The sequence below is a fragment of the Gadus morhua genome, chromosome 12, assembly GCF_902167405.1.
Source record: "Gadus morhua chromosome 12, gadMor3.0, whole genome shotgun sequence".
NCBI lineage: Eukaryota > Metazoa > Chordata > Actinopteri > Gadiformes > Gadidae > Gadus > Gadus morhua.
In genome coordinates this window covers 14,463,417-14,491,015 of record NC_044059.1, presented here as the reverse complement: position 1 = coordinate 14,491,015, position 27,599 = coordinate 14,463,417, and the positions used below count along the sequence as shown (strand labels likewise).

Sequence of the window (27,599 nt, the reverse complement as noted above, 5' to 3'; positions counted from 1 at the left end):
AACACAATAGCCAGACGACCAGCATCCTTTTTTAACTAATAAACAAAATAATCTTTGAGTTCTACATGTTCTAGAAATGTTCATTAATTGACAGTCCTAATGTTTATTTTCTTGTCTTCTGATTCTTTATTACAGTATGGAAGGGGAGATTTAGATGTACCTGGTCAGGTCTTGGTCAGCCTTCAAATCCCAGATGTGGAGACTGCAGGGATACCTCACAGAGAAGACACTAAAGAGTCATCTCTCATTCATCGAGTGGACTCATTGGTTTGCGAATGACCACAAAGATGCTCCCATAGGCAGATTGCTGCATGGCATTCACCACTTATTCAAATTGAAGAGGTTGAAGCAGTCTTCCTTGTGGTCACTTGCCATAACAATGTCATGTGTTTTATGAAAACACCATCAGTAACATTTAAATTGAGTTGATGTGGACGGCTCTTTTTTTTGTCCGATTTCTTCAGTGTTCAGTGCCTGTTTGTGAGATATGCATTGTTTGAAAGATAAGCCTTTGATTTTGTTTAATTTTAATATGCCTTTCATCAACAGTGGTTTGGGGTTTTATAACAACAATTAAAGTGCTTAACTACTGGTGAACGATGTTGCAGAACATATATGGTTTGTGTTGATTGCATGGAAAAGGGAATAACCAGTTACAACTTATATGGTAAGAGCCTGGTAATACCATGGAAACAAACTAGGCTTCCTTTTACAGTACAGTTTCAGCTTACTTACTGGCTAAATTGTCGTGTTTTACTTGGTAACGTCGCAGAACGTACATGGTACAAGTTTGTGTTGAGTGCATGGAAAAGGGAATAATGTATTACAAATTATATGGTAAGAACCTGGTAATACCATGGAAACAAACGGCTTTGTACCCAGTATTTAAGAAGATGTATCATAACACTAGAGGAAAACTGTTCCTGCAGAGGTTGTTACCAGGTAAGTAATTCCATAGTGGTAAATCGAATAAACCCTTTCTAAATGGGTGTAGCTACGAATAATAACTAAGAAAGTATTTTATTGGAAAGTACTATGCAAATTTCTAGATAGTACATCGTTAAATTTGGGCTGTTGCCAACATAAACCTTGGATAATAGGTGTTTCTAAGAATTGGTTGCCTAATTTCCTAGGAAGTACACAATATCGGAGTTATTACCAACCTAAAACAGTTACAACTACACACTACTTAGTTGAGTTGATGCGTAATAGTGGACGTTTTACTTGGTACATCAGCTATAATTCCTCTGTATTTACCTTCTTATTACCAGTGGTAATTACACAGTAATACACTATAATTTACCGGATAATTCCTCTGTATTTACCTTCTTATTACCAGTGGTAATTACCCAGTAATACACTATGATTTACCATGTATTTACCGGGTAACTACCTCTGTATTTACCTTCTTATTACCAGTGGTAATTACCCAGTAATACACTATAATTTACCATGTATGTACCGGGTAAATACCTAGTAATTAGGGGACTGTAAAAGGAAGGGTTACCAAAAGTTGTAAACAGACAGTATGCAATATTTTTTTATATTATTAATTATATGATATCTACCTGCATTACACAATATGATTCAGTTGGTCTTATTAAAAAATAAAATAGCAGTATATCAGTGTTGATACTTAATTATATTGAACATTTAGCAGCATGAATTGACAACACAAAGTGTGAATAAAGGTATGATTTGGAAAATAGTCTGAAATGTAAAGTATACATTACTTGGATCTGTGCAGAGCTAAAATGTTGCTATCCCCTTTATTAAGCCTTAAATGTCAAATGTTCAAATCATATAGCCTATACTTCTACTTGGCCTCATTTCAGACCATTTCCATTTTACAAAGCAATACAGTAGTGAAGGCCAATTTAGGGTCGTTTTAGACGCAGAGACGTAAGCACGTAATTTACACAAGGGACTTGTTTTAGACAAGTTTTGATTTACGGTTCCTTTAAGGTTCCTTAAGGATTGCGCGTGTTGCAAGGGGATTCTCCGCCAGAACAGTAGGGGGGCAACGAACGAATCTGTGGGCGTGGAAGTGGAAATCGCTGGCTTGTTTATATTTATAATTATCATAATTCGTTCTTGTGTTTTCTTCTTCTCCTTCTTCAAAATTCTTCATTCGCTTCTGTCACGGCCTTTTAAAAATGGCGCTATTATGCTGTAAAACCGGAAATGTGAGACTCCTGAAAGGATGTGGTTAGCTGGCCAATCACAGTCTTTGCGAGCTGCGTAGGGCCGTAGTGTTTTAGTCGCATAGTCAGGAATTTTGGGCGACGCACTTAAGTACGTAAGGGGGGATATTTTACCGCGCAAGGGGGGGTTATGTATCTTACGTGCTTACGCGTTACGTCCAAAACAGAGGATATATCGGCCTTGAGTCTTCTTCTGCTCATGCAGGTGCTGACTGTTCTCACACTAGTATCCACTCGTCTAGGCTACTACTAGCATACAATAAACATGCTTAGTTATTTGACATACCATGTTAGCCTCCGGAGTTGCTTGTCGGACAAGGAACTGTGTCAGAGCTCCCTGACTTCTCCTCTGGGTCTCGTTCTTCTTGTGTGCTTCACCAGAAGCATGTTGTTTTACGTCTGTCAGACCACCGTGGCTGACCAAAAATTGACGTTTGCATACAGTACAGTTCGCCTTGAACTCATCTTCTCGAACACTGTCTATCCATTTAAAGTCCCTTTCCCACTCTTTTCTGTATTTTGCTTTTCCTTTTCTTTTTTTTCGATTTGGCGTGCCGGGAGGAGGTAGAAAGTCGTCGTCTTCACTCGAGGACGAGGTAGCTGCAGCATGGGGAGCCATTCTTGTTGGTGTTTTTAGTTTAATGAAGCTGGGCGAGACCGCTTCAGGCAGCAGCAGAGCCAACCACTGTGAAGAATGTATCCTAGCAACCACACAAATCTGCCGCCATTGGTCGGTACTCATGACAGCCGATTCCGTTTTTTACGGGACGGTTGACAATTCTAGCTACAGCACAGTGAGTGACGGAAGAGAAGAATCGCTCTCATTCTTCCACGACCCGAAATACGGGACAAAGTGCGTCCCGTATCAGTTCATTACGGAACACATCTTTTAGTTTCCAAATAAGGGACGAGGTAATAATACACTTATTAAATGCTTATTACAATTAATTGGTGTTAATAAGACAATCTATAAGGGTTAATAATAACATAATAAACATGTTTATTGTGAGATTATAAGAATTTTATAAGCACTTAAGAAACATGTTAACTATTGTTTGATTTCTTAATAATAGTCTTATGAGTTTCTTATAGTTGTTAATAAAAAAGAAAATCCTTTATTAAACTGCTAATTATGCATTTTGCAGGTACGGGATCTAAAGCGGGATCAATTCTTATTAAGGTTAACAAGTCTGCAGATATTGAGCGAGTGTGATTTATTTTGTGCCTCATATAATATATCTTTTAAAGGCTTTCATTTTGAAGGTAATTTTAAACCGGAAGTTCTGTTTATGCAAGTGGATGATGAAGTGTTTGACGAACGTTTGGAGAACCTGTCGGAATCGTCAGCACGAGCACGACAGACAAAAGACAGGAACAAGCACAGAAAACACGGATAGATAGGAATAGGTCTGAACTGGAGGATGACTCTCTGAATGTTACGCTATAGTAACGGTAGCTGGTTCTAGCTACCTAGCTGTTTGCTAGCAAACTTTTTTGGCTTACATTTCTTTCTTTCAGAGGCTTTGGCGTGCTACATTTGAGCTAACGTTTAGCTTATGCTATCATATGAAACTAGGCGAGAAAACGTATCTAATTCGTACAGTTGTGTCATGATCCATGTATAAACGGCTTAATGCTTATTGTAACCTATCTGCTAACTATCTATTGTGGTCAATGTTCTTTGTGTTTCTTTATAACAAGAAAGACCGGCCAGAAGAATTATCATCCCCTGAGGCCATGGAGAAGCTGGACTCGGATCGTCTAGTCCCTTTTTTTAAATGTTGATGTTCAAGAATACATTTTGAAGTTTTTAAAATTATTTATTTTATTTTCTTCAAAAGAGCTGTTTTAAAGTGTGTTTTTGTGCTTCACCGGCATAACATTGTATTGCATTGTATATCTATTTTTTATTTGACCTTTTATCAACCTAGATAACATATAGTAGGTTACTCATTAACTGCTAATAAGTGTATATTAAAGGATGTATTAACCTTAATAAACAATGTTCCCGCTTTAGTTTAGTTCAGTTTAATAAAGGACTTATTAACCTTAATAAGCATGGTTCCTCTTTAGATCCTGTACCTGCAAAATGCATAATTAGCAGTTTAATAAAGGACTTATCAACCCTAATAAGCATGGTTCCCGCTTTAGATCCCGTACCTGCAAAACGCATAATTGTCAGTTTAATAAAGGATTAACCTTAATAAGCATAAAAAATGCTTAGTAAAGGTGCGAACACACCAACCGCGTACCTCGCGTATAGACGCGTATAAAATCGGCAATTTTTCAATAGGGAACCATTGGTTTACGCGCGTATGAGGTGCGTACACGCGTATCATGCGTACCAAGCAACATTTTACTCGCGTTAGGGGCGTATGAGGCGCGTATATATACGCGCGTACGCGAGGAGTTCAAAAAATTGAACTTTTTACGCTCATACGCGTGATACTTAGCCGCAATAGCCAATCAGCGTGGAGCTTGTCCTGACGTCACTGGCAGAGAGTAGTGTCGCTTGCACAGAAGCATACGGCCGACATTTTTCTTTATTCTGGGTGGAAATAGTAACATAGTTACGCCATTATATGCGTTTATGGAAAAATTTCTAGCGAGAAATGTGCATTTTACTTTCATAATGTTCGCTCGGTGAATGTGAAGGATGTTTGGTTTGATAGTTATGACGAAGAGTGAACGCTCCGTTCACTTGCATGGACAGAGTCTCTGATTGCTAAGCAACCTCAACGTCTTGGCGGACTATTTCTCAACACTATTTGATCAACACTACGAATGCTGGAAACACACCAGACACACCATGTGAAGTTATTTATCCCCATTATTGTTATTTATATCCGAGATTATTTAATCTAACCCGATCCAAGCTCTATCATCCACCCAAACACGGCGGCGTTTGGGTTTCCTTCCTCGGACTCCTAAATCCAGCGCAGCCACAGGCTGGGGGGGGGGGAGTTTTGGGCGGTCTCATCTACGCGCGTATGCGTACGCGCGTATCTGACCATTTTTGACACAAAATGGTCAAGCAACATTTTAGCTGCGTTACGCGCGTACATGGTACGCGAGTTACGCGCTTGGTGTGTTCGCACCTTAAAGGTTTAACAATGACATAATAGGTAAGTTAGTAAGACTCAATAAATGGGTTTGTAACGTGTTTATTAACAACTATAAGAAACTCATAAGACCATGTTATTAAGCAATCGATAAATAGTTAAAGGTGCCATGACATGCTATTTTATGGATGCTTTAATATAGGTATTAGTGGGCCACTAACACAGTATTCAAAGACGTTCCCGAAATTCAGCCGTGGTGCAGATTTTCAGCCACTCCGAGCCAGTCGCACATTGAGCTTGCCCCAAATGCGCTGTTTTGGTGTCTGTAGCTATAATGCAAATGAGGAGGAGCGAGGCGGGTCAAGGAGGAGGGTGGGGGTGTGGCCCTGAGCAGCTTGCAGCCAGGGTACCATGCGCTCTGTTTACAGTGGATGTATCGCAATGGCGAGGCGCACACAGCCTTTAGCCGTGTTCTGTAAATATCCTAGAACACAAGGGAGTCCTGGAGCTCTATATCTAAATAATATCATATACATAGATATCTATATCATACAGTGTTTCCCATACATAGACCATTGTGTGGCGCGGCGCCACAGAATCAACATCGAGCGCCACGAATTGGCTGAGATAACCCCCACTACAAGTCTCGTTGTAGAAATACCAGAGACGAGAGTCCGACGTGTTATGCGCCATAACACCAAAAGCAGAACGGTTATCCAAATAACAAGCAAGTGTACAACACTTCCGTTACAGTCCTGATATTATTTAGATATAGATATCTAAATAATATCATATAATACATAGATATCTATATCATATAATACATATTATCATGGCCAAAAGCTGTGTGCGCCTCCAGACGATATTATGAATCACAAACGACTTCATCGGGTTCTCCGACGTCTCTGGTTCTTCCACTTTCACATCAATCTGAAGTAGACTGAACCACGCGCTGCCTGATGCCGGCTGCCGGCTGCTGGGCGGGGGTGCTTCGCGGCGGTGGTGCCTCGCGGCAACCGGCGGCATGTCACAGTTCATGTACTTCAGGGAGTCAAAGCCAAAGTTCCTGTCCCCCAATTCCTTCTCAACCATGGCTGAGGTAACCCCCACTACAGTCTCGTTGTGGAAATACAAGAGACGTCAAACAACCGACAAGAAACACTTGCGTTACAGTGTGTGCATTCACACACACACACATGTGGCGCTCGCACGGTCGTGTCTCATTGGCGGGCCAAATTCTCTGGGCGGGCCAGGCAGAGTAAGGGGAGGAGCTTAGATGCTATGTGACGACATATGAAACCACATTCGAAATCAGCGCGTTTGAGCCTCCGTTTTTTCAAAGGCGAGCAGAACACCTAGTGCTCGTTTTACACCAAACGCAAGTTTTAGCCACTGGGGGACCATAGGCAGGCTAGGGGAACTCATATTTATGTTAGAAAACCTCAAAGTGAGATTTTCATGCCATGGCACCTTTAACAAGTTTCTTATAAGTGCTTAGAAAAGTCTTATAATCTCACAATAAACATGTTTATTATGTTATTATTAACACTTATTGATAGTCTTATGAACACAAATTAATGTTAATAAGCATATAATAAGGTCTTATTACACATTATCTAAGGCTTAATACAAGGACCTTAATATGATGCGTTACCCATATTTCTTTATCCTTGTCTGCGATCTGCACTGTTTGCGTCATCTTCTTGCTGCGTATCTCATCTTAAACCATTGCTATAGACCAGGGGTGCCCAACCTTTTTTGACCCAAGATCTACTTTTCAAGTAGCCAACCTCCCGAGATCTACCAGTCTAGTGTCAACATTGCAAACCTACCTTCAAGGGGGGGCCCTGGAGGGGCCCTCCAGAGAATTGGAGGGCGTGACTTACCTCCATACTAGCATCCAGATCCAGAGACATGGAGGGCGTGAATTCATACTGCTCAAGCTGCACCATGTCTGCAGGAAAGGACAGAGGGACAAACTTACTATAAGCAACAACACACTACCAGCGAGTAGGGATGGGTCAGAATATTCGATTATTCGCTCCCGAGGGTCAAAGTCGATTTTTAACATTTGGAAAAAATTTACCATTCAAATAAACAAGAATTTCGAATTATAATTATGTACACTTTATGTTGAAAGTGTAGACCATCGCGATTCCCATTGAAACGAATGGCGCGGTGATTATTCTTCAAAACGAGAGCTGGTAAATTGTGAATAATTCATGAAACTGTAATCAGACAACGCGGTTATATGCTATAGTCCCTAGAGTAGCTGTTGTATAAAGGCTGGGACGAATTTCGAATTACAAATATGTACACTTTATGTTGAAAGTATAGACTGTCGCGATTCCCATTGAAACGAATGGCGCGGTGATTATTCTTCAAAACGAGAGCTGGTAAATTAAGAACAATGAATTAAACTGTAATCAGACAACGCGGTTATATGCTATAGACCCTAGAGTATTTGTGGTATAAATGCTGGGACGAATTTCAAATTATAAATATGTACACTTTATGGTGAAAGTATAGACCAGGGGTGCCCAACCAGTCGATCGCGGTCTACCAGTAGACCGCCGACAGATCCCAAGTCGACCGCGAGGGGTGAAGAAGAAAAAGGGACATACACGCGCGGTAGCGCATGCGCTGTCAACAGCAGTTGAAAGCCGTCAACAGTAGTTACGCACTCCTAAACGTTGGCATGGCTGAGGGGAAACGAGCTAAGACCTACCATTTTCACCCTGAGTGGGAGGAAGATTATTGATTATTGTTGAGAAGGTGCCGTGCGCAGACGGAATGAAACCCCCACTGAAGTCCGTAGGTTCACGATTCAACCCCCCCCCCCCCTCAACATTGCAAACCTTGAAGGTAGGTTTACAATGTTGACACTAGGCTGGTAGATCTCGGGAGGTTTGGCTACTTGAAAAGTAGATCTTGGGTCAAAAAAGGTTGGGCACCCCTGGTATAGACCGTCGCGATTCAGCCTTTATATCACAGACACTAGGGGGTCTACAGCAGTGGTTCTCAACCTTTTTTGAGCTAACGCCCCCCTGACCGCACCCTGATCCTCCGGCGCCCCCCCCACCCCCATTAAAAAGATAAAAATAAACTAACAACCCCACTCACACTCGTGTTATATTGCTTAAAGTTGTCAATGCATCGTTTTTCATTGATTTTGCGTTGGTCACTAATAGCAATGAATGCCTTCTGAGTCGGTTTTGGTGCAAAAAGTATACAAATATTAATGACATGCAAATGTCTCACCTCTGATTGGTTAACAGCAATGTCCATCATTGTAATAAACCCAATTAAACTTCCAGAGCGACAGGGGGGGGGGGGGAAAGAGAAAGAGAGCGAGAGCGATCTCTCTCTCTCGCGGTGCCCGCACAACGCGGACACCACAAAAACAGATCGCACGCAGAGGCCTATATATTTTGTATTTGAAATGCAACAGTCTTTTCATGGAGACTACGCTCAGAGCAGCTGGAACTGAACAGTAAGAGGAAGGAGGAAAACGGGGTATGAAACAAACTTTGATATTTTTTTCTTGCTATCGGCCATGTTTGATTGTGTTGTGTTGGTTATTGAACTGTTAACCCGCGAACTTGGGTTATGTTTATCAGCGTTACTATAGAGATCATGACGATAGCTGATGTAACGGGAGTCCGGGCGTGTGCAGAACCAAACCGCGCTGTATTATCACTGTTCCACTGCGCATAGATAGTAAAAAGTAGCTGAGACAGTAGAGGGGTTAGAAATCAATAAATGAAAATAGGCTATTTATTTCAGGTAGCCTATTTTTTTCACCCCAAAAAAATAAAAACAATGAAAGTTTAAAATCCCCCCCCAAAAATGGAATCACGTTCCCAGCGCCCCCCTAGGTTGTGCGAACGCCCCCGTTGAGAAACCATGGTCTACAGCATGTAACCGCGTTGTCTGATTACAGTTTAATTCATTTTTCACAAGTTACCAGCTCTCGTTTTGATGGCTAAACAGACAATTTGACTGGAACTACTTAGCAGGTAGTTGTTTTTTTGCGTTTAAGATGCTGTTATTTTTTGCCAACGATCCATGGCTGCCTTTGTGTATGTCGGCACACATCGAATAACTGATTATTCATTCATTCATTTGTGTGTTTGTGTGACTGTGTTTTTGTGTGTGCGAGACAGAGTAAACACAGTTTGGAAAAACAATAGGCAAGCAGTCTTGCTAATTCATACAAAATTAAACTTCATAAATTCACACATATTGGATTATATTTCTGTGTAAGAAACTTTGGATCCAGGGGAGGTAGTCTTGAATCAGATGCGTGTCTGACCTTGTACCGGGTCTCTGCTCAGACCCAGCTGGTTGATGATGTACCGGGGGATGTCCGTTTTGATGCCTTGACCGACCTTGGCGTGACCTTCTGCGGCCTCCAGCAGGTGGTAGAACTCTTCCGGGTCAAATTCCTATACAACATATAAAAGAAAAATGTATGTTAACTTCAAAATCAGTCTTTCAAATACCACCCATCATTACAAAACAATTTAAGAGAGCATTAAATGGTTAAAAAAAATTATTAGGTGGTTATTAAAGTTAGATTTGGGAAAATCCGTGCAGCAACATCATGCTCCAACAGACAGTGTTCCCGACAGACATCCCCAATACAATTATCCCTTGTCCTACCCTATCTGTTTCTACAGAACCAATCAAGCTTTCCATTTAGGAACTGCTGTGCTCCCAGTTCTCCATTTCCTCACCAGGCACTCGAGGAGGCGCGCTGGTCGGGAAATGATGATTAGGATCTTCTTCACCAGCTGGATGATCACTGTCACCTCATCACTCTCAGAGCGCTCGTACGCCTACACACACAGACACACACACACACAGTTAAGTCGCTTGGAAAGTCGCCACAATAAAAAATCATCCTGTGACCGCCAATACGGTGAGCTAAGAGCTAGCTCACAGATCATACTGATTAGATGATAGCAAATATATTTAGCTTTTCATGTCACAGCTAATTATGTTAGCAAAATCATGTGATGGCTAATACATCACAGCTAATACCTTTAGTTAATCTTGTCATAGCTATACAATAAGCAAATCATGTCATGGAGAATGCACTGAGCTAAACATACATTCAGCTTATTGTATCATAACTACTACTTGAAACAAACTGTGATAGCTAGTAACTACTTGTTAAATAGCTCATACAATTCACCGGACATAGAAAGGTTTCTGTAGAATATGTTTCTCGAGAATGAATGTGCTTTACAAGTTGTATTTGCATTCTTTCTGTTCAGTTAACCGCAGGCTTATTTTAACACTTTGGGCCAGTCGGTTGACCCTAACACAAATCCTTGACAACTTCATGGTTGAAAGAGCCACATACTGAACACGTATTACAAATCAGTTGTTGAAATGAATGAACCACTTCAAAGTGGTTCGTCTCTCGCCTGCTGTAGACAGAAGCTATCTAGTGGGTAGACCGTTTGACTCCCAGCCGTAAAAGAAAAGTCCTGGTTTCCTTCCAACTTGTTTGCAGCCCATCTGTTGCCTTTGCTTTGGATAAATGTCGTAAAATAGTCCATTTCTGCTCACAGTGCTGAGATGTCTAGATCAACAGGGCTGACACGTGGCACACGGTGACACCAAGGTGGTATAAAAGCTGGCTCATCGGCACAGCTAGGTCGTTAAAATAAGCTTGATATCAGGTGAGGTACAATCAACTGATTGTGAACAAAAATAATGTCTCCCAGCTTTTTACTGAAATGTCACAAATGTCGGTTGTTTCTCAAGGATGGAAAGAACAAAGAATGGGATTTTTTCTTAATACCTAAAGTTTATATGCATTTTATGTGCAAATATTTATGAAGCATTTCTGATTTTGCATTAGTAGCACACAGCTGAAACAGTGCAACTTTCTGAGGGAGGGAAAAGAGTTGAGTCGACCCATTTCCACATGGTACACAAAATCAAGTTCAGGCAAGGGTCTTTGTACACACTCACACACACACACAAACAGAGAGCGAGACAGAGAGAGAGAGAGAGAGAGAGAGAGAGAGAGAGAGAGAGAGAGAGAGCCATTGAGAGAGCAAGCGAGCTACAGCGAGAAGTAAAGAGAGAGCAAGGATGAGTGTGACATCGCATGTTCTTTTCTATGGGTACAGTTATCGGCTGGGCTGTGGCCTGGTTGCCAAATTGGCTGGGCCTCCCGTCTGTCAGCGTGTGCACACGGCCCGGTGCTCTCCGGCACACCGCGGAGGAGAGGGGAAAAGGGGTTGCCATAGAAACTAACATTCTATCACACAGGGATGTAAACAGGCGAGGGGTGAAAGTACATCCGAGGAATGGGGGGTTCAGGTAAGTTAACCAGTGACGGAGGGCGGGGAGGGGGTTCGCGTCTGGATGGTGCACAAATGCTATGAGGACTGGAGCAGGCCTATGAAACTGGCCCCGCTGTTCACAATATAAACAATATTCATAACCTAACCTTTTCTATAGTTTCTAGACCTTCTCATGTGCTCAAACTGCATGCCAGTTCCTATAACTAATTTACCTCCTGCTCTAAGATAAGGTTCTATCCCCTAAAATGGCGCTGCTCTGCTGGCGACATGGAGAAGGGCTCTTGCTGCAACTCGTTTGTTTGTTCGTCTACTCGTTTGTCGTGGCGTCCTTTAAGTCCGTGTTCTATGTCTTCCATGTGTGGACTAAGTGTGCAAACTCGTTGGACATAATTGGTGCTGTGAACTGTGTGCTACGTGTGGGCAAACTAAACTGGAGAAGATCAGAGCTTGTGTTGGCATGGCTAATCCTGTCGGGCCAAGTCGTCCGGTGTTTAGCAGACGGGTTCCATCAACAGCGGACTGCAAAACTACAGCTGGGCAGAGCTGCTAGCACTGCGGGACAGTGGAGTACTACCGTCACCTGCACTGCTGCAGGAGGTTCCGGGAGAGCTACTACGCCTTGGACCGGGCCACCCGCGGGGCAGCAAGGCCAGGAAACGGGGTAAAAGAGGCGGCGTTAGACATCGCATCAGGGGAGCCACCAAGCTACCACTACCTCCTATGCTTCTCTGCAACCCCCGCTCGCTGAAAAACAAGCTGGATGATCTGCGTCAACAGGTGGGAGCCTGCTACGAGTATTGTGAGTCGGGTTTAATGGCCTTTACGGAAACATGGTTTAACGAAGATGAGACGGACAGCTACATTCAAATTGAAGGTTTTTCCCACATACGCCTAGACAGAGACATTAACTCGGGGAAGACACGGGAAGGCGGGGTGTGTGTGTACATCAAGGACAGTTGGTGTCGTAACTTTGCGGTGAGAGACAAAATTTGCAACCCTGATCTGGAGCTGCTGTGTGTTACCCTGCGGCCATATTATCTCCCGAGGGAATTTACTAACATTTTTGTGTGTGTTGTGTACATCCCGCCAAGCGGCAACGCTGGCAGAGCAGCTAATGCAATCACGGACTGTGTGCACCGCCATCTACAAGCTAAACCGGACGCCCCCATGTTTATACTGGGAGATTTTAACCACTGCAGTCTTAACAAATCATTACCTGGCTTTCACCAATATGTTAAGTGTAGCACCAGAAACAACAACATTCTTGATAAATGCTATGGCAATATCAAAGACGCCTACACAGCCAGAGCTAGACCCCCCCTGAGTAACTCTGACCACAATGCCATTCAGCTGCTCCCTACATATAGGTCAGTCTTTAAGTCCAGCAAACCAGTGACTCAGTCAGTGAAGGTATGGTCCACTGACAAAGTGGAAGAGCTGAAGGGATGTTTTCTCTGTACGGACTGGGATCTCTTTTTCAGGGATACAGACATTGACAATATCACGGAGCTTATCACTGCCTACATATGTTTTTGTATAGATTCTGTCATACCCCAGAAAATTGTTAAACGATATCCTAACAACAAACCATACATCACAAAAGACATTAAGGACTGCATCAACAGAAAAAGAGCAGCCTTTAAATCTGGGGATAAAGCAGGAGTCCGGGCCGCTCAAAAATAACTCAATGCTCTAATAAAGGCAGCCCGGCAGCAACACAGGGAGAGGGCAGAACAAAATCTATCAGAAGCCAACACAAAGAAACTTTGGGACTCCATCAGACAAATGACAAACATGGACACAAAGAAGAAGCCTCTTTTTGCCCAGAACGAGGCGGCAAGGGCCAACGAACTGAATGAATTTTATATGCGTTTTAACTCTGATAACGGCAGTGAGTGTGCAGCAGTTTTGGACAATGTCATTTGTGATGTGAACCGGGATAGAATTGTGCTAGAGCCACATTCTGTAACTAAGATATTTAAAGGCATACAGACTAACAAAGCGACAGGTCCGGACAATCTGTCGGCTTTCTTTCTCAAAAATTTTGCAGATGAACTCTCTCCAGTATGGCACAAATTATTTCAGCTCTCCATAGACACATTCACAGTACCCAATTTATGGAAAAAATCAATCATAATCCCGGTACCCAAGAAAGTATGCCCTCAAGAGGACAATGACTATCGGCCGGTGGCCATTACCTCCAATGTTTTTAAATCTCTAGAGAGGCTTATGATTGAAGTACTCCATTCAGAAGTAGAACCCATGCTTGACACAAACCAATTTGCTTACACCAAAAACCGGAGCACGAGCGATGCCATATTAACAATAATGCACCTCATTCTTAAGCACCTAGAGAGTCCTAATGCGTATGCCAGATTGCTTTTTGTTGATTTTAGCTCTGCTTTCAACTTAATCCAGCCAGACATCCTTCTCAAGAAACTGGTAGAGCTAAAAGTCAACCCTTTTCTAATCCGGTGGTACCACTCATTCCTGTCAAACACGGGTCTTTGTCTGACTCTGCAGTCTGTAGCACCGGCGCCCCCCAAGGCTGCGTCAGCTCTCCGTTCTTATTTACATTATACACTAATGACTGCGTCAGTACTGCACCTAACCAACACATAGTAAAGTTTTCTGATGACACTGTCATTCTCAGTCTTCTCACTAAAAACACAGACATCAGTGTTCACAAAGCTGCTGTGGACACGTTTGTTAATTGGTGTGACTCACACCAACTTCATATCAACACAAAAAAGACATTAGAAATGTTGGTGGATCCCAGATCAGTTGGTGACAAAAGCACTGTGACCATACATGGTTCTGGCATTGCACAGGTGTCCTCCTTCAAGTACCTAGGGGTACATATCGACTGTGACTTGAGCTGGCGCACACATGTGGCAGATGTGTGTGCCAGAACTCACCAACGCCTCCATTTCATGCGCAGACTTAGGGTTTTTGGGGTCAGTAAAAATATCATGATCATATTCTACAGGGCAACAATTGAGTCCATTCTCCGATACGGTATTACCAGCTGGTTTGGGAACCTAACTGTCAAGTCAAAAACACAGATTTTCAACCTAGTTAAGACAGTAGGCAAAATCATTGGAACACCAGTACCTCTCAACCCACAGGAGCTCTTTGAACAAACTACAATAAGACAGGCTCAGACTATCCTATCTGACAGCTCCCATCCTCTGCACTCTGAATATACACTGTTAAACTCAGGTAGGAGGTATAGGGTTTCTCTGTGCAAACACAACAGGTACAAACACTCATTCATCCCTCTCTCAGTCAAGCTCATCAATGAAAAACAGTGAAAATGACTGTATGACAACATGTGAGATGTCTTTTTGACAGTGGAATGTATGTTATGAGATGGAGTAATGTATAGGTAGCTAGGACTATATGGGGAGTGGGGGGAGGGATAACTGTATGCACAGGGAACAAGATCTGGTAGATGAGTATGCAAGGATGAATGAATGAGACCAGAATTAATGTTGATCGTATGCCTGGTTGGATTGCTATTGCTATTGTTGCACAGGTATGGATGTATGAATGGAGGAGCAGTTTTGGTCAGGATGAATGCTGAGTGTATGGTGTGATTGCTATTTGCACAGGAGTGTGGGAATTTACAGATTGCCTGTTTGTCCAATAGTTTTTACTGATCGTTTTCGTATCTGTGATTTGCCAATACTATGTACAACAATTTTGCACTTGCCCATGTGATGAACTGATTGTATGTTGTATGTTGTATGTTGTTTCATACTGATGTGATGCAGCTATTGCCCAGATCCAAACAAATTTCTCCCCTGGGAGACACAATAAATTGACTTGACTTGACTATACATAGGTACTAGTGGTGCAACGGTTCACGGGTTTCCCGTGATCCGTACGGATCAACCATCACGGTTCGGGACCCAAGTGATCCGCGGATCGGCTGATAAAAAAAAAAAAGTTGTGCGTTGACGTGATCAGCGCATGTTTAGAGGACAATTCTGGTATTAACAACATCATCAAGTATCGTAGCGAAATACAGTTTCTGTTGTGTTTTATTTGGCGTTCCGTAAATCCCATTGAAACGTAAACCGGAACCGGACGTGTTTAGGTTTGGTTGTAGTCTTTTCGCTCGGTTCGCCGTATCAACAGTAGGGCTAGAACCGAGCGAAAAGAATACAACCAACCCCCCTTGCAATGAGCAATGAGTCTCGCTACCAAACTAAAAAAAAGAAGATAAGGATGTCTGCATTGCCTTGGGAGAGTGTAGACTCTAGTCTACACTCTCCCCAGGCAATGCAGACATCCTGAATTGTAAATCCAGGGTTAGGGATTATTTACTATCCTATCCATGTTAAAAAGAAGAAGGAATAATGCCTCAGATTGCAAATTTTTTAAATATTGACCATGCTTAAAGGAAGCAGGATTATTACCTAATTTTTCACTTTATTTTGTTTTTACACAGTTGAAGATTTTATTTAAAGTCACATTTGTCTTGTTATCTTTATTGTTGTTGATGATCCGAAAATGATCCGACTCGTGACTCAAAAACCGCGACCCGATCCGAACCGTGAGCTTTGTGATCCGTTGCACCCCTAATAGGTACCGTAACTACCAACATATTTACTGGTCAAGCACAATAAGCAACATACCCAAGTCAAATTCCATATTTTTTTAACATAAGAAAACCCCAACAAATAAATTGCTGGGGAATATTTTGTAGGACAGGGAGTGCTCCATCTCCTCTTACACCAGCTTCTTACTGCCCCTCCAGTCAGTAGCTCTTGTTCTGATCTGAAAAGGCTCCTGACCCTTTAACATTTCTCCTTGAATTTGAATGAATCACACAAGTGACCTTTTATGGTATCAAAAGAGTGAGTCTCACTGAAGAAGTGAGTAGTTCGCATCCCTGATCACAACAGAGATTAGACCTTTGACAAAAAAAATAAAAAAACAACTCTATCTCTCACTCATATCTTTTTGCACCTATGGGGCTGTTTATTGTCCTCAGGGCTTTGCCTCAGCTGTTCAGATTGGTTTGATCTGGCTAATTGGTTGGATATTACATGTACATTATATGTACATTATCTGTGAGATAAATCCATTCGGTGGTTTTGATAGGAGTCGGTTATGGCAAGGTCAGGAGGAGATGCTGAGAATACATTTCTCTACCTCAACAAAGAAGTGTCACTGCACGAAGCCCAACATGTATGTGTGCATATAGCAGTACAATACTTTCATAGAGGTTACTCTATAAATATTTAAATTAACTGAAATTAGAAGCAGTGTTAATTTTGTCAGCTATTTTAGATTTAGTCTTTTGACGAAAATGCTTATTAGATTTAGTCACATTTTAGTCATTGTTTTCCTTTGTAGTTTTAGTCTCGTTTTAGTCGACGAAAAGTCCTTACATTTTAGTCAACTTTAGTCATGACTTTTAGTCAAAATGTTTTCTCTCTTTAAACTAGTTCAATTAGGCTAACCCTATATACAAGGAAACCTGCTAAGTTGTTCCACTCAAATAGATTACTAAAGTGAAAACGTTACGTTGTCCTGGCAACCGGATTTTCAGTTCTAAACAACTGAACGAGAGATGGCGTACTCCATTGCTTCCATGTGTTGTTTCTTTCAAAATTAAAATAAATAAATTTCAAGAGGTGAAATTCACTACCAATCGAAAAAAGTCGAGGCGTTCATGCATTCCCCTGGGGTATTAAAAGGAAAAGTTCGTAAACGTTAGTTAAGTTTAGTTTTTTTTTTTTTATATGAAGACAATCTATTCTCAATATTACTCACATCATTGGTAAAGCAAACTCACAAATCAATTCGCAAAAAGATTGTTCCTTTTCTATAAAAGGTTTGTGTGGCATAGGATTTCCCCTTGTTAATTTGGTTTGTGTGGAACCAAAAATCGGTTGCTATGGAAACGTGACGTCACACTTTAGTACTCTTGTCTGTTCAGCCTTCAAAACGATGGCTGGTAAATTGTGAAAAATGCATTAAACTGCGGTTATATACTATAAACCCTATAGTATCTTGGGTATAAAGGCTGGGACGAATTTCAAAGTCCACCTTATGTTGATAGTATAGACCGTGGCGATTCCCATTGAAACGAATGGCGCGGTGATTTTCTTCAAAACGAGAGCCGGTAAATAGTGAAAAATGAATTTAACTGTAATCAGACAACGCGGTTATATGCTATAGACCAGGGCTATTCAACCTCCTTAACAAGTGGGCCGAAAAGGAAAACCACTGGGGGTTCATGGGCCACACAGAGTAAAACTACGTGAATGAATCACTGCAAATCAATCGTACTTAAAGTAGCGTTAACTTAATATATAGTACTACTACATAGAATAAACTTGTCAGAAGCTTTCCTTCATTCTTCACTTTTAATCGTATCATTATAAAAGATTTTGTTTTCACATATTTTGGACACGTATTTAGAATTCAACAATGTTGTTTGAATCATCACAAAACAGAACTACTGTACATATGAGACATTTTGAGCCAGTGAGTCAGTGAGAAAGATTGCACTGCCTTGTTTGCCTAGTTTGGCTCATCCTGAGACACTCATGCAGCTTCTCATAGGTCAGGGAGCAACGTGCCCTTGTTCTGATGGCATTCATATGAGAAAAGCTAGACTCACACGTATCGGTTGAGCCAAACATTGTCCGAATAAGTGATGCAAGTTCCTGATTGTGGGGTACTGATACCGGCTAGTATCACCGGCTACACACAGAAACCTGATTTGCATGCAAGTATGTTTCTCCTTTATTTTATTTATTTTTTGCATGCAACCTCTTGCGGGCCAGAAAAAAATGAAGAGGGGCCGCATTTGGCCCACGGGCCGCTAGTTGAATAGGCCTGCTATAGACCCTAGAGTATCTGTGGAATAAAATCTGGGAAGAATTTCGAATGTAAATATGTACAATGCATAACGTTAGCTCATAGCTGAGTGGACTATACCTCCCGTTGCCAAGTCGTAGCTAAGGTCCGTCCTATTTACTGGAGGAGTGAACAGTTGCATAACAACCTTACGGGAGGGTACTGATTGGAAAATATCGTGCATTTTGAATGTCCAACTAGCACACCACTAACATTTTCGTCCTGTCTCGTCTCGTCAACGAAAACAAAATGACATTTCGTCATAGTTTTTATTTTCAAAGATCTATTTTTAGCTCGTCAACGTCTCAGTCACGGAAAAAAGGTTGTTGACAAACATTTTTCGTCATATTTTTCGTTAACGAAAATACACTGATTAGAAGACTAAAAGGCAATTATAAGATACACTTTTGGCACGAGTTAAGGACAACATGCATAACACTAGCTTAAATATTTCTATATAAAAATGGCAACCCATCAACACTTTTCATTCCCTACTCTGTTGGTTTTGGATACCATGTGACCATGTGTGAATCTCCATAGCAACCGAACCACACAAAAAAAAGTCAGATCTTGAAGGAAGGAGAAAATGCATTTGCAAGATTATGTTAAACACTAGTTTAAACGTAACGTTACCCTTTTGAAAAATCTCACAGGGTGCAGGAGATGGGCTATGACTCTCTGCTTTGGATACCGTGTGACGTGCCCTAACACCATGTGAATCTCCCTAGCAACCGAACAAACCAGCACTCCTGGTCCGCTCACCTCGTGGATCAGCTTCTCAAGCTTCTCCTGGAGCTCAGCGAAGTACCGGGAGGTGACCAGGCCCTTCTGGGACTTGTCCAGGCAGTCGCGGCCCAGCTCGGCCAGCTGGTGCTGGATGAAGCCCAGCACCCCGTCAGCCAGGGGCAGGCAGCTGTCCGTGCAACAGTGGCTGATCACCTCTAGCAGCTGCTCCTCCATCTGGGCGGTGGCCTGGAGGGGTGGGAGGACGTTGCACGCACGCACTCACGCACACACACACACACACGCACACACGCACACATGCACACACACACACACACACACACACACACACACGTTGGCACAACAGACATGTGGAGCGGAGAGGTACACACATGCAAACTAAACACAAAACTTCGCGTTTGGTCTTGTATTGGCCTTGAAAATTGTAGCTAGATGTGAATACAAAACCAGGTTCATGCCAATGCCATTAGGGCATTTTTTTTTGGAAAACCCTCATGAGACTGTAATTAGTGCAAACAATGCGTGTGAGAGATTTTCTCATAGATTGATAGAGAACCCTGGTAATTTCAAAGTCTGAGAGATTTTTTCCTGGTTAAGAGCGATTGTATTTGGATCAGAGGTATTTAGCAGATAATCCATGGTTTTACTAGAAAACCTGGAACCAAAGTCTTCTGTGGTTTGAGTAGAGAACCAAAGTATTTTCTTTTGGTTAACAAGGTGATGTTGTCAGAGAAACCTACCTTGGGAAAGCGCTCTCTGTAAACATGGTTCATCATCACCGTCTCGTTGTCGAAGGAGCTGCTCGCTCGCCCAGGGCTGTGACAGAAGCAAAAAACAACCACTTATTCCCTCCAGGACCACTGAATATAACTGACGTCCATCTATCCAGTGTCTGGCCATACCTCGGGCAGACTTAATAGATGGCTCCCTCATGGCCTCCCTTCACTTCTTTCTTGTGGTTAGGGTGTTTTTAAAAGATTCTGTGTTCGAACCCCAATATCTACTCGCCCCATCTCTAAATATTTGTATAATAAATATTTCAATAATAACATCCATGGTGGCCTGGGCATAGCGCCTTTATGAAGATACTGCTTCTGGATTGAAAAAAAAGTTTCTGCCAAGTTCAAGGTACATTTGCACAATGATCTGCTCTCAGTAGAGACCTTGAATCTGTTGGTTGTTATGACATATATGGAAACTCAAACTGTAAATTTAAAGGGTAATTTTTCAATCATGCCCCCTGACCCCACTAGTTGCTAGTTAACCAACTTACAGCAACACTGCTCCAAAAAAATCTAGGGGATGATTTAATTTAATTTCAGTGAAACATCTTCCAATAGAGTTGAGTGCATACATTTCATAACATGGGTTGACCCAGAGGGAATCAAACCCCTTACCTGGTTAGGACTGATGCTATGCTCAACCAGACACAATCCCACATTTCAACAAACACATTCACATTGACAGTGTCAAACAAATTGTATTAATTATAGGCTCTATGATCAAGAGTGAAGCACAGAAGGTCAAATTCATAAACGGTTTGAATCACAAAAAGAGCATTACCAGGGCAGCTTACACAACAACGGGACATGTTAAAGCCCTAGTGTCTAGGGCCATAAATCAGTGTATTTATTGTAATCCCGACTTTCGCAAAAGCCTTCACTCGTATGCACTTTTAACTAGCCAAAAACACACAAATAATAGGTCCATAGCAGTAAGATAAAAAAAACATATAAAGACAAGTCTCTGGTTAACCTTAAGGATGAAAGCGAGAAATCGAAAGGAAGTTATCCACAGGATAAAGAAGCCCTGACCTATTTTTAAGTGGGGATGCTTCTTCTCATCTCTCTCATGCAGAGGGCTAGCACCGCGGCCTCCTGCAGGCATGGGAGGGATCGCATAATTTTTTTCAATTAATACACACATCTGCTGCAGACGAAAAGCAGAGGAAAGGACAACACAACCCCCCTCCAGCTCATTGTGGTTCCTCTCCATTTCAAGATAAAGTCATTCACGATTGGCAAGATGGAGGTTTTAGAAGACAATTTTTACAAATGTATTCCCACAGTGGCCACTGGCCAAGCTACTACAAAGGTTTGATTTCAACCCTCTACAGACACTTTGTCAAAGGATGTTGGTAAAGGACATTTTAGCTTTTCTTTTCACTGGCTACAGGAAAAGTTTGTTTTAATGGCGCAGGCTGACTTTGTGTTCGCTGTTGGCCAAGGAGGGACACCAGCAAAGGGAAGACGATGTTATCGTCTAGGTTTGCGAATCAATGTCCAATGAAACAAAAGATGGTTTCATTAATCGATGATTGTACTATGTTTCAGATGATCTCTCAACCAACCAGAGTCTTTACCCACACTTCTGGCCATACTTCCACTTGCATAGACCATATTTACACAAATATTCCTCAATGCTGCACTAAACCAGTTTCACGATTGGTTATTTAGTGACCGTAATATTATAGCAATTACCAGGAAAACTAGAATTTTTAAATGTAAGGTCAATATAGTACATACAAGGATGTTCAAGAAATTCATTCCTGAAAATTTTTGGCAGATGTTGGTGATATTGACTGGACTAATGTGTATGCTGCTGAGGACACTGAGGCCTACTTAAATATCTTTATGGAAAGCTTCATGAAGATTGTTGATAAGCATGCCCCTATGAGAAAGTGTATTGTAAAAACGAGACCAGCTCTATGGCTGAATGAGACTCTAAAGAGCTTCATGAAGGATAGAGATGAAGCCAAATTAACATTAGTAAAGTTTGGATTAGTGGAAGACAGATTCATGTACTGTCAACTGAGAAACCAGGTTACAAAACTGAATAAATCAATGAAAAAATAATACTACATGCAAAGAATAAATGCTGTAAAGCAAGATGGTGAAAAGATCTGGAAAACCCTTAATAAAATAATGGTGAGAAGGACAACTGGCGGGGCTTCCTTTGTGGAATCAGATGGCATGTTTCTGACCAACCCATCTCATATAGCCATTTATTTTAATGAATTCTTCATAAATTAGGTCAATGCACTAAGTCAGAATATGGACAGTACTGATTCTGATCACTTTTCAGTTTTATAGTGTCGGTGAGCAGGAAGTTCTTGAAGTCCCTGCCTCAACAGATCTCATTGGGTACTGACATGCAGGACAGTAAAGTACTTGGCCTGGCAGCTGACTGTTTACGGTCCGATATGTCATATTTTAAATGCATGCTTATTGAAAGGGGTTTATCCCACTATCTGGAAAGAGGGTAAAATGATTCCCTTACCTAAAGATGGCAGACTCACTGGGAAGAACAGTAGACCTATCACTATTCTCCCAGTTCTCAGTAAACTGATGGAGAGAATAGTCTATTCACAAATACACGAATGCTTTGACTCTAACGGTTTGAACACAGGTTTTCAACATGCTTACAGACATAACCATTCAACTTGTTCCGCCCTTACAGTAACGACTGATGACTGCCTCAAGGAAATTGATAAATCAAAGATGACTGGTTTACACTGGTTTATTACTTGATTTCAGTGCTGGATTCGATGTCATGGATAAAGATCAGCTCATTGAAAAAATAAAATTAAATAAATTGTCACTGAACATCACGAAAACCAAATCAATTATCTTGGGATTGAGTCATCTACACCAAAGATGAGTTTGATCTTGTATAGTGAACCTATAGAACAGGTAGATAAAATAAAATTACCGGGCACAATAATTGTCAGCTGTCATGGGCAGAACACATTGATACCATAGTGAAGAAGATTGGTTGTGGTATCTCCATGGAGAGGAAATGTCTTTCTTATGTCCCTACACACATTGTGGGACAGGTGGCTTAATCTTAATTTTAGGTCACCTTGATTATTGTGCACCAGTATGGTCCTCTGCATCTATGGGTCAACTAAAGAAATCACAAACTGCCCAGAACAGAGCTGCCAGGTTAGTATTACATTGTCCCATAATAACAAACACCATCACCAGCACCGTCAACTCTCATGGTTAAAGGAGAAATCCGGTGTAAAATGGATCTGGGATATGTTTGGTATGATAACGAGTTGGAATGTTCGTTTGGGAGCAAAACAGCTGCATATAGACGCATTCTTAAAGGATTTTTTTAATTATTTTTACAACAAGTAAACATAGTATTTGAGTTCCAGAAAACATGTTTTTGAAGCTGTTTGCTTGAAATAGCTTTAATGAAAAAAAATCTTGCCTAGCGCTATTCCCTCCGCTTCAGTTCCATTCAGAATGCGCTGTTTCGGGTGTCTGTAGCTTTAATGCAAATGAGCTGTCGCCCATTGCATTTGTACACGCCCTGCTAATAAACTGTTGCCATGGTTACGGAGAGTGTAACGTAGCATGTGAAAGAAGCGGACATGGCAGCTTCAGTGGTTCAACAATATACTATATGTTCAAACCTGAATCGGATCCTGAAGGAGAGGAGGCTCCAGCAGAACCTCAGACTCTGAGAATTCAGCAGGATGCTTCTGAATGGTTAGTCAAAGAAAAACGTTCTATTTTTTAAGGAACTTTTCAACGTCATTGTCTGAGTTTCCCGTATAAGTTAGCTAGCTGTTGGCACTAGATACATAGAAGACATCACACACACCATACACATACAACCTAAACAAGATGATAAAATGTCCACGTGATAACAGATACTCAAATAGAATGTATAAGCATCAGACGCTTGCAGGGACTGATCCTGTGATTCAGTATGCATGGTAAGGTAGGGCTGGGCGATATGGACAAAATCTTATATCACGATATGAGTAATTTTATATCACGATATGGATATATATCACGATATGGTATTTTTGAAGTAAATTAAAATAATAAATGGCTTAAAATAACCATACTTCACATTTGATCAGTTTTTTCTTTTATTTTGAACTTGAATTTCCATGCTTACAAAGGAGTAAGTAGCGAACAATCTGTCATTAACTGCAGTGTCATATAGTGCAAACATCTTGTAAACAGTTTTTTCAATACAAATAACATTTTTTTTTAAAGGTGTGCTTCACACCTGCCTGGCTGTCAGTCAGTGCAGTGTAATATAAAATAAAAATCACAGCATCACACAAATATTTTAAATACTAATTATACACTTATAAAATAAAGTTATGTGCTGTGCAAATAGCTGGTGGTAAAAATAGAACTGTTTCTTCAATACAAATGAGATTTTTTTTCAAGTTAACAGGTGAGTCTCACACCTGCCTTGCTTCAGTCAGTGCAGTGCAATATAATTTTTTTTTTAATTCTTTTTTTTCGATATAAACGATATGGCCAAATCTCTCCCGGTAGGACGGCTTCGGCAGCGGCAGAAGCTTCGGCGGCGGCAGAAGCTTTGGCGGCAGACCGGCAGCTCAGCTCCCGGAGTACAATCCCTTTCTCCTCCATGTCGCGGTTCATGGACTTCAGAGAGTCAAGGCCAACATTCCTTTCCCCCAATTCTTCTCAACCATGGCCGAGATAACAGCCACTACGAGTGCTTACTTGTTGTGGAAGTACCAGAGACGTCAGTTTTGTTCATTTGACATTGTGTTTGTTTGCTCCGAAGGACAAATAAACGGGAGTTCGCCCCATTTTCGCTTGAGAACTGTGTCCTGACTCGTCTGAACCCGTTACAGTGGAGCCCAATGTGGGGCGAGTCAAGCATGGAACAATCGCCATTGGCCAGTGTCCTCGGACACCTGGCGCAAACAGCAGAGCTACAGACCCAGCTACAGCAGGCCCAGAACGAGGTCCTGGTGGAGCTGGCCCGCTCCTTGGCCGCCGACCGGGAGGCCATGCAGGAGCTACTCGGCTCCGGAAAACGCGGCGGGGTAGCCCGACTGGGCCAACAAATATATATCCCCAAAATGGGGGAGGCTGACGACCCAGAGGCCTTTCTGGAGACCTTCCGGGGGGTGGCCGAGGTCTCAGAGTGGCCGCCGCAGGAGTGGGCCCACCGTCTCCTGCCTCTGCTGACGGGAGAGGCCCAGCTCGCGGCCCACAGCCTACCAGCGGCGGCCCAGAAGGACTTCAACATCGTCGCCAGGGCTATCCGGGACCGGTTGGGCCTAAACCCGGAGGACATTATTATAGGCATGGACATTATCGGGCCATTAGAACGTTCGAGTGGGGGTGTCCCACTCGTCACCACTGGGCCTACGCCCCTGGGCGCAGGCCCAGGGGCGTCCTGGACCTCATTAAAGAAAACTGGGAGGAGGGGTCCAGCGACAGTAAAAACGAAATCCAGTACGTCATGGACTTGCGTGCAAAGCTCCATTCACTCTGGGTAATGTCACGTGAGCATTTGCACCAAGCCCAGGAGAATCAGAAACGCCTGTACGACAGAGGGACTAGATTAAGCGATCTTACAACGGGGGATAAGGTCCTCGTTCTGCTGCCCACCTCTAGCACCAAATTACTCGCGAAGTGGCAAGGTCCCTTTGTGGTCACACGGCGAGTCAGGGACGTGGATTACGAGGTAGTGCGGCCAGACCGGGGCGACTCCCGACAGATCTACCACATCAATCTGCTCAAAAGGTGGATTGATGTGGTCCCGGTCTCGTTCGCCACGACACTACCGGAGGGAGAGGAGTTCGGACCGGAAGTCCCTACTCCGGGGCCTGTCCCTCCGGTCGGCCGAGGAGAGGATCTGTCGGGGAGTCAGGCGGCGGACGTGGGCAGTCTGCAGCTCCAGTTCGCCGACGTCTTTTCGCCCCTGCCTGGTCGCACCCCGTTAATAACTCACAACATCGAGACGCAACCCGGGTTAACGGTGCGGACACGTCCCTACAGGCTGCCCGTCCACAAGCAAGACGTGGTACGGCGCAAATTGGCAGCAATGTTAGAGTTGGGCGTCGTCGAGGAGTCCCACAGTGACTGGGGCAGTCCCGTCATGCTGGTGGGGAAGCCGGACGGGTCTGTCCGGTTCTGTGTCGACTACCGTAGGATGAATGCGGTGTCAAAGTTCGATGCCTACCCAATCCCTCGGATCGACGAGCTAGTGGACCGGCTTGGCATGGCCACGTATTATACGACCCTGGACTGCACGAAGGGATACTGGCAGATTCCGTTGTCTCCAGCAGCCCGAGAAAAAACTGCGTTCTCCAATCCGCTCGGTCTTTACCAGTTCAAGGTGCTTCCGTTCGGGTTGTTCAGGGCCCCGGCCACGTTTCAGTGACTGATGGACCGTGTGTTACGGCTTCATGCTGCATATGCTGCTGCCTACATAGATTACATTGTCCTCTATGGTGACGAGTGGGGGCAGCATGTGCAGCAGGTGGCGGCCGTCCTTCAGTCGCTGAGACGGGCGGGGCTCACGGCCAACCCGAAGAAGTGCGTGATCGGGCGGAGGGAGATTCAGTATCTGGGGTTCCACCTGGGGCGGGGGAAGGTCCGGCCGCAGGTCGTTAAGACCGCGGCGGTCGCCGCCTCCCCTCGACCCAGGACCAAGAAGGAGGTGAGGCGGTTCCTGGGGCTGGCGGGTTACAATCGGCAGTTCGTGCCGAACTTCTCCGACCTGGCCAGCCCCTTGACCGACCTCACCCGGAAGAGGGCCAGATACAGTCCAGTGGTCGGAGCCATGCCAGGTGTCGTTTGAGGCTATTAAAACAGCCCTCTGTGGGGAAGCAGTCCTGTGTGCTCCTAATTTTGCTCTCCCTTTCTCCGTCCAGGCAGACGCGTCGGATAGGGGGTTGGGCGCGGTCCTGACCCAGCAGGTGGAGGGGACCGACCGTCCGGTGCTGTACCTGAGCCGCAAGCTGTCGGACCGCGAGGGTCGGTACAGCACGGTAGAGAAGGAGTGTCTCGCAATCCGGTGGGCGGTCGGTGCCCTTCGCTACTACCTGCTGGGTCGCCAGTTCACCCTCTACTCTGACCACGCCCCCCTCCAGTGGCTCCACCGGATGAAGGATGCCAACGCGAGGATCACCCGGTGGTACCTCGCGTTGCAGCCGTTCAATTTCCGGGTGGCCCACAGGCCGGGGGCGCAGATGGTCGTGGCAGACTTCCTCTCCCGTCCCGGGGGGGGGGGGGGGGTAGGTTTACGGCCGGATGGGTCCCCGGCCTGTGTCGGGCGGTGGGGGTATGTGGAGGTGGGGCGGCGTCTGGCCTGCAGGGGGAGTATGGAGCACCGGGTCTGCTTGGGTGATGGGGTCTGATTGCGGACAGGTGTCTGCAATCTGACCCAATCAGGAAGTGTGTATTTATGTGCCTGCTTGTCTTTTAGTCAGGGGTTGGAGAGAGAGAAGGAAGACGCTCTCTGCGAGCCCGAGAGAGCGTCGTAAGAGCACGATACGGAAGGAAAGAACGTTTTGTTCATTTGACATTGTGTTTGTTTGCTCCGAAAGGAGAAATAAACGGGAGTTCACTCCATTTTCGCTTGAGAAC

At 43.4% G+C, this 27,599-nt stretch overlaps 1 protein-coding gene across 3 annotated transcripts in view; it reads right to left on the bottom strand.

Moving 5' to 3' along the window:
• The window catches only part of LOC115555194 (microtubule-associated serine/threonine-protein kinase 3), a 266,613-nt gene that overhangs the window by 141,973 nt on the left and 97,041 nt on the right, over positions 1 to 27,599 (bottom strand). For all 3 annotated transcript variants that reach the window (XM_030371885.1, XM_030371886.1, XM_030371887.1), the window contains 5 exons: positions 19,956 to 20,031; positions 19,234 to 19,443; positions 10,006 to 10,107; positions 9,582 to 9,714; positions 7,153 to 7,220 (listed from right to left, as the gene is read on the bottom strand). In XM_030371885.1, coding sequence (XP_030227745.1) covers positions 7,153 to 7,220; positions 9,582 to 9,714; positions 10,006 to 10,107; positions 19,234 to 19,443; positions 19,956 to 20,031 — 589 coding nt within the window. The remainder of the gene's footprint in view (positions 1 to 7,152; positions 7,221 to 9,581; positions 9,715 to 10,005; positions 10,108 to 19,233; positions 19,444 to 19,955; positions 20,032 to 27,599) is intronic.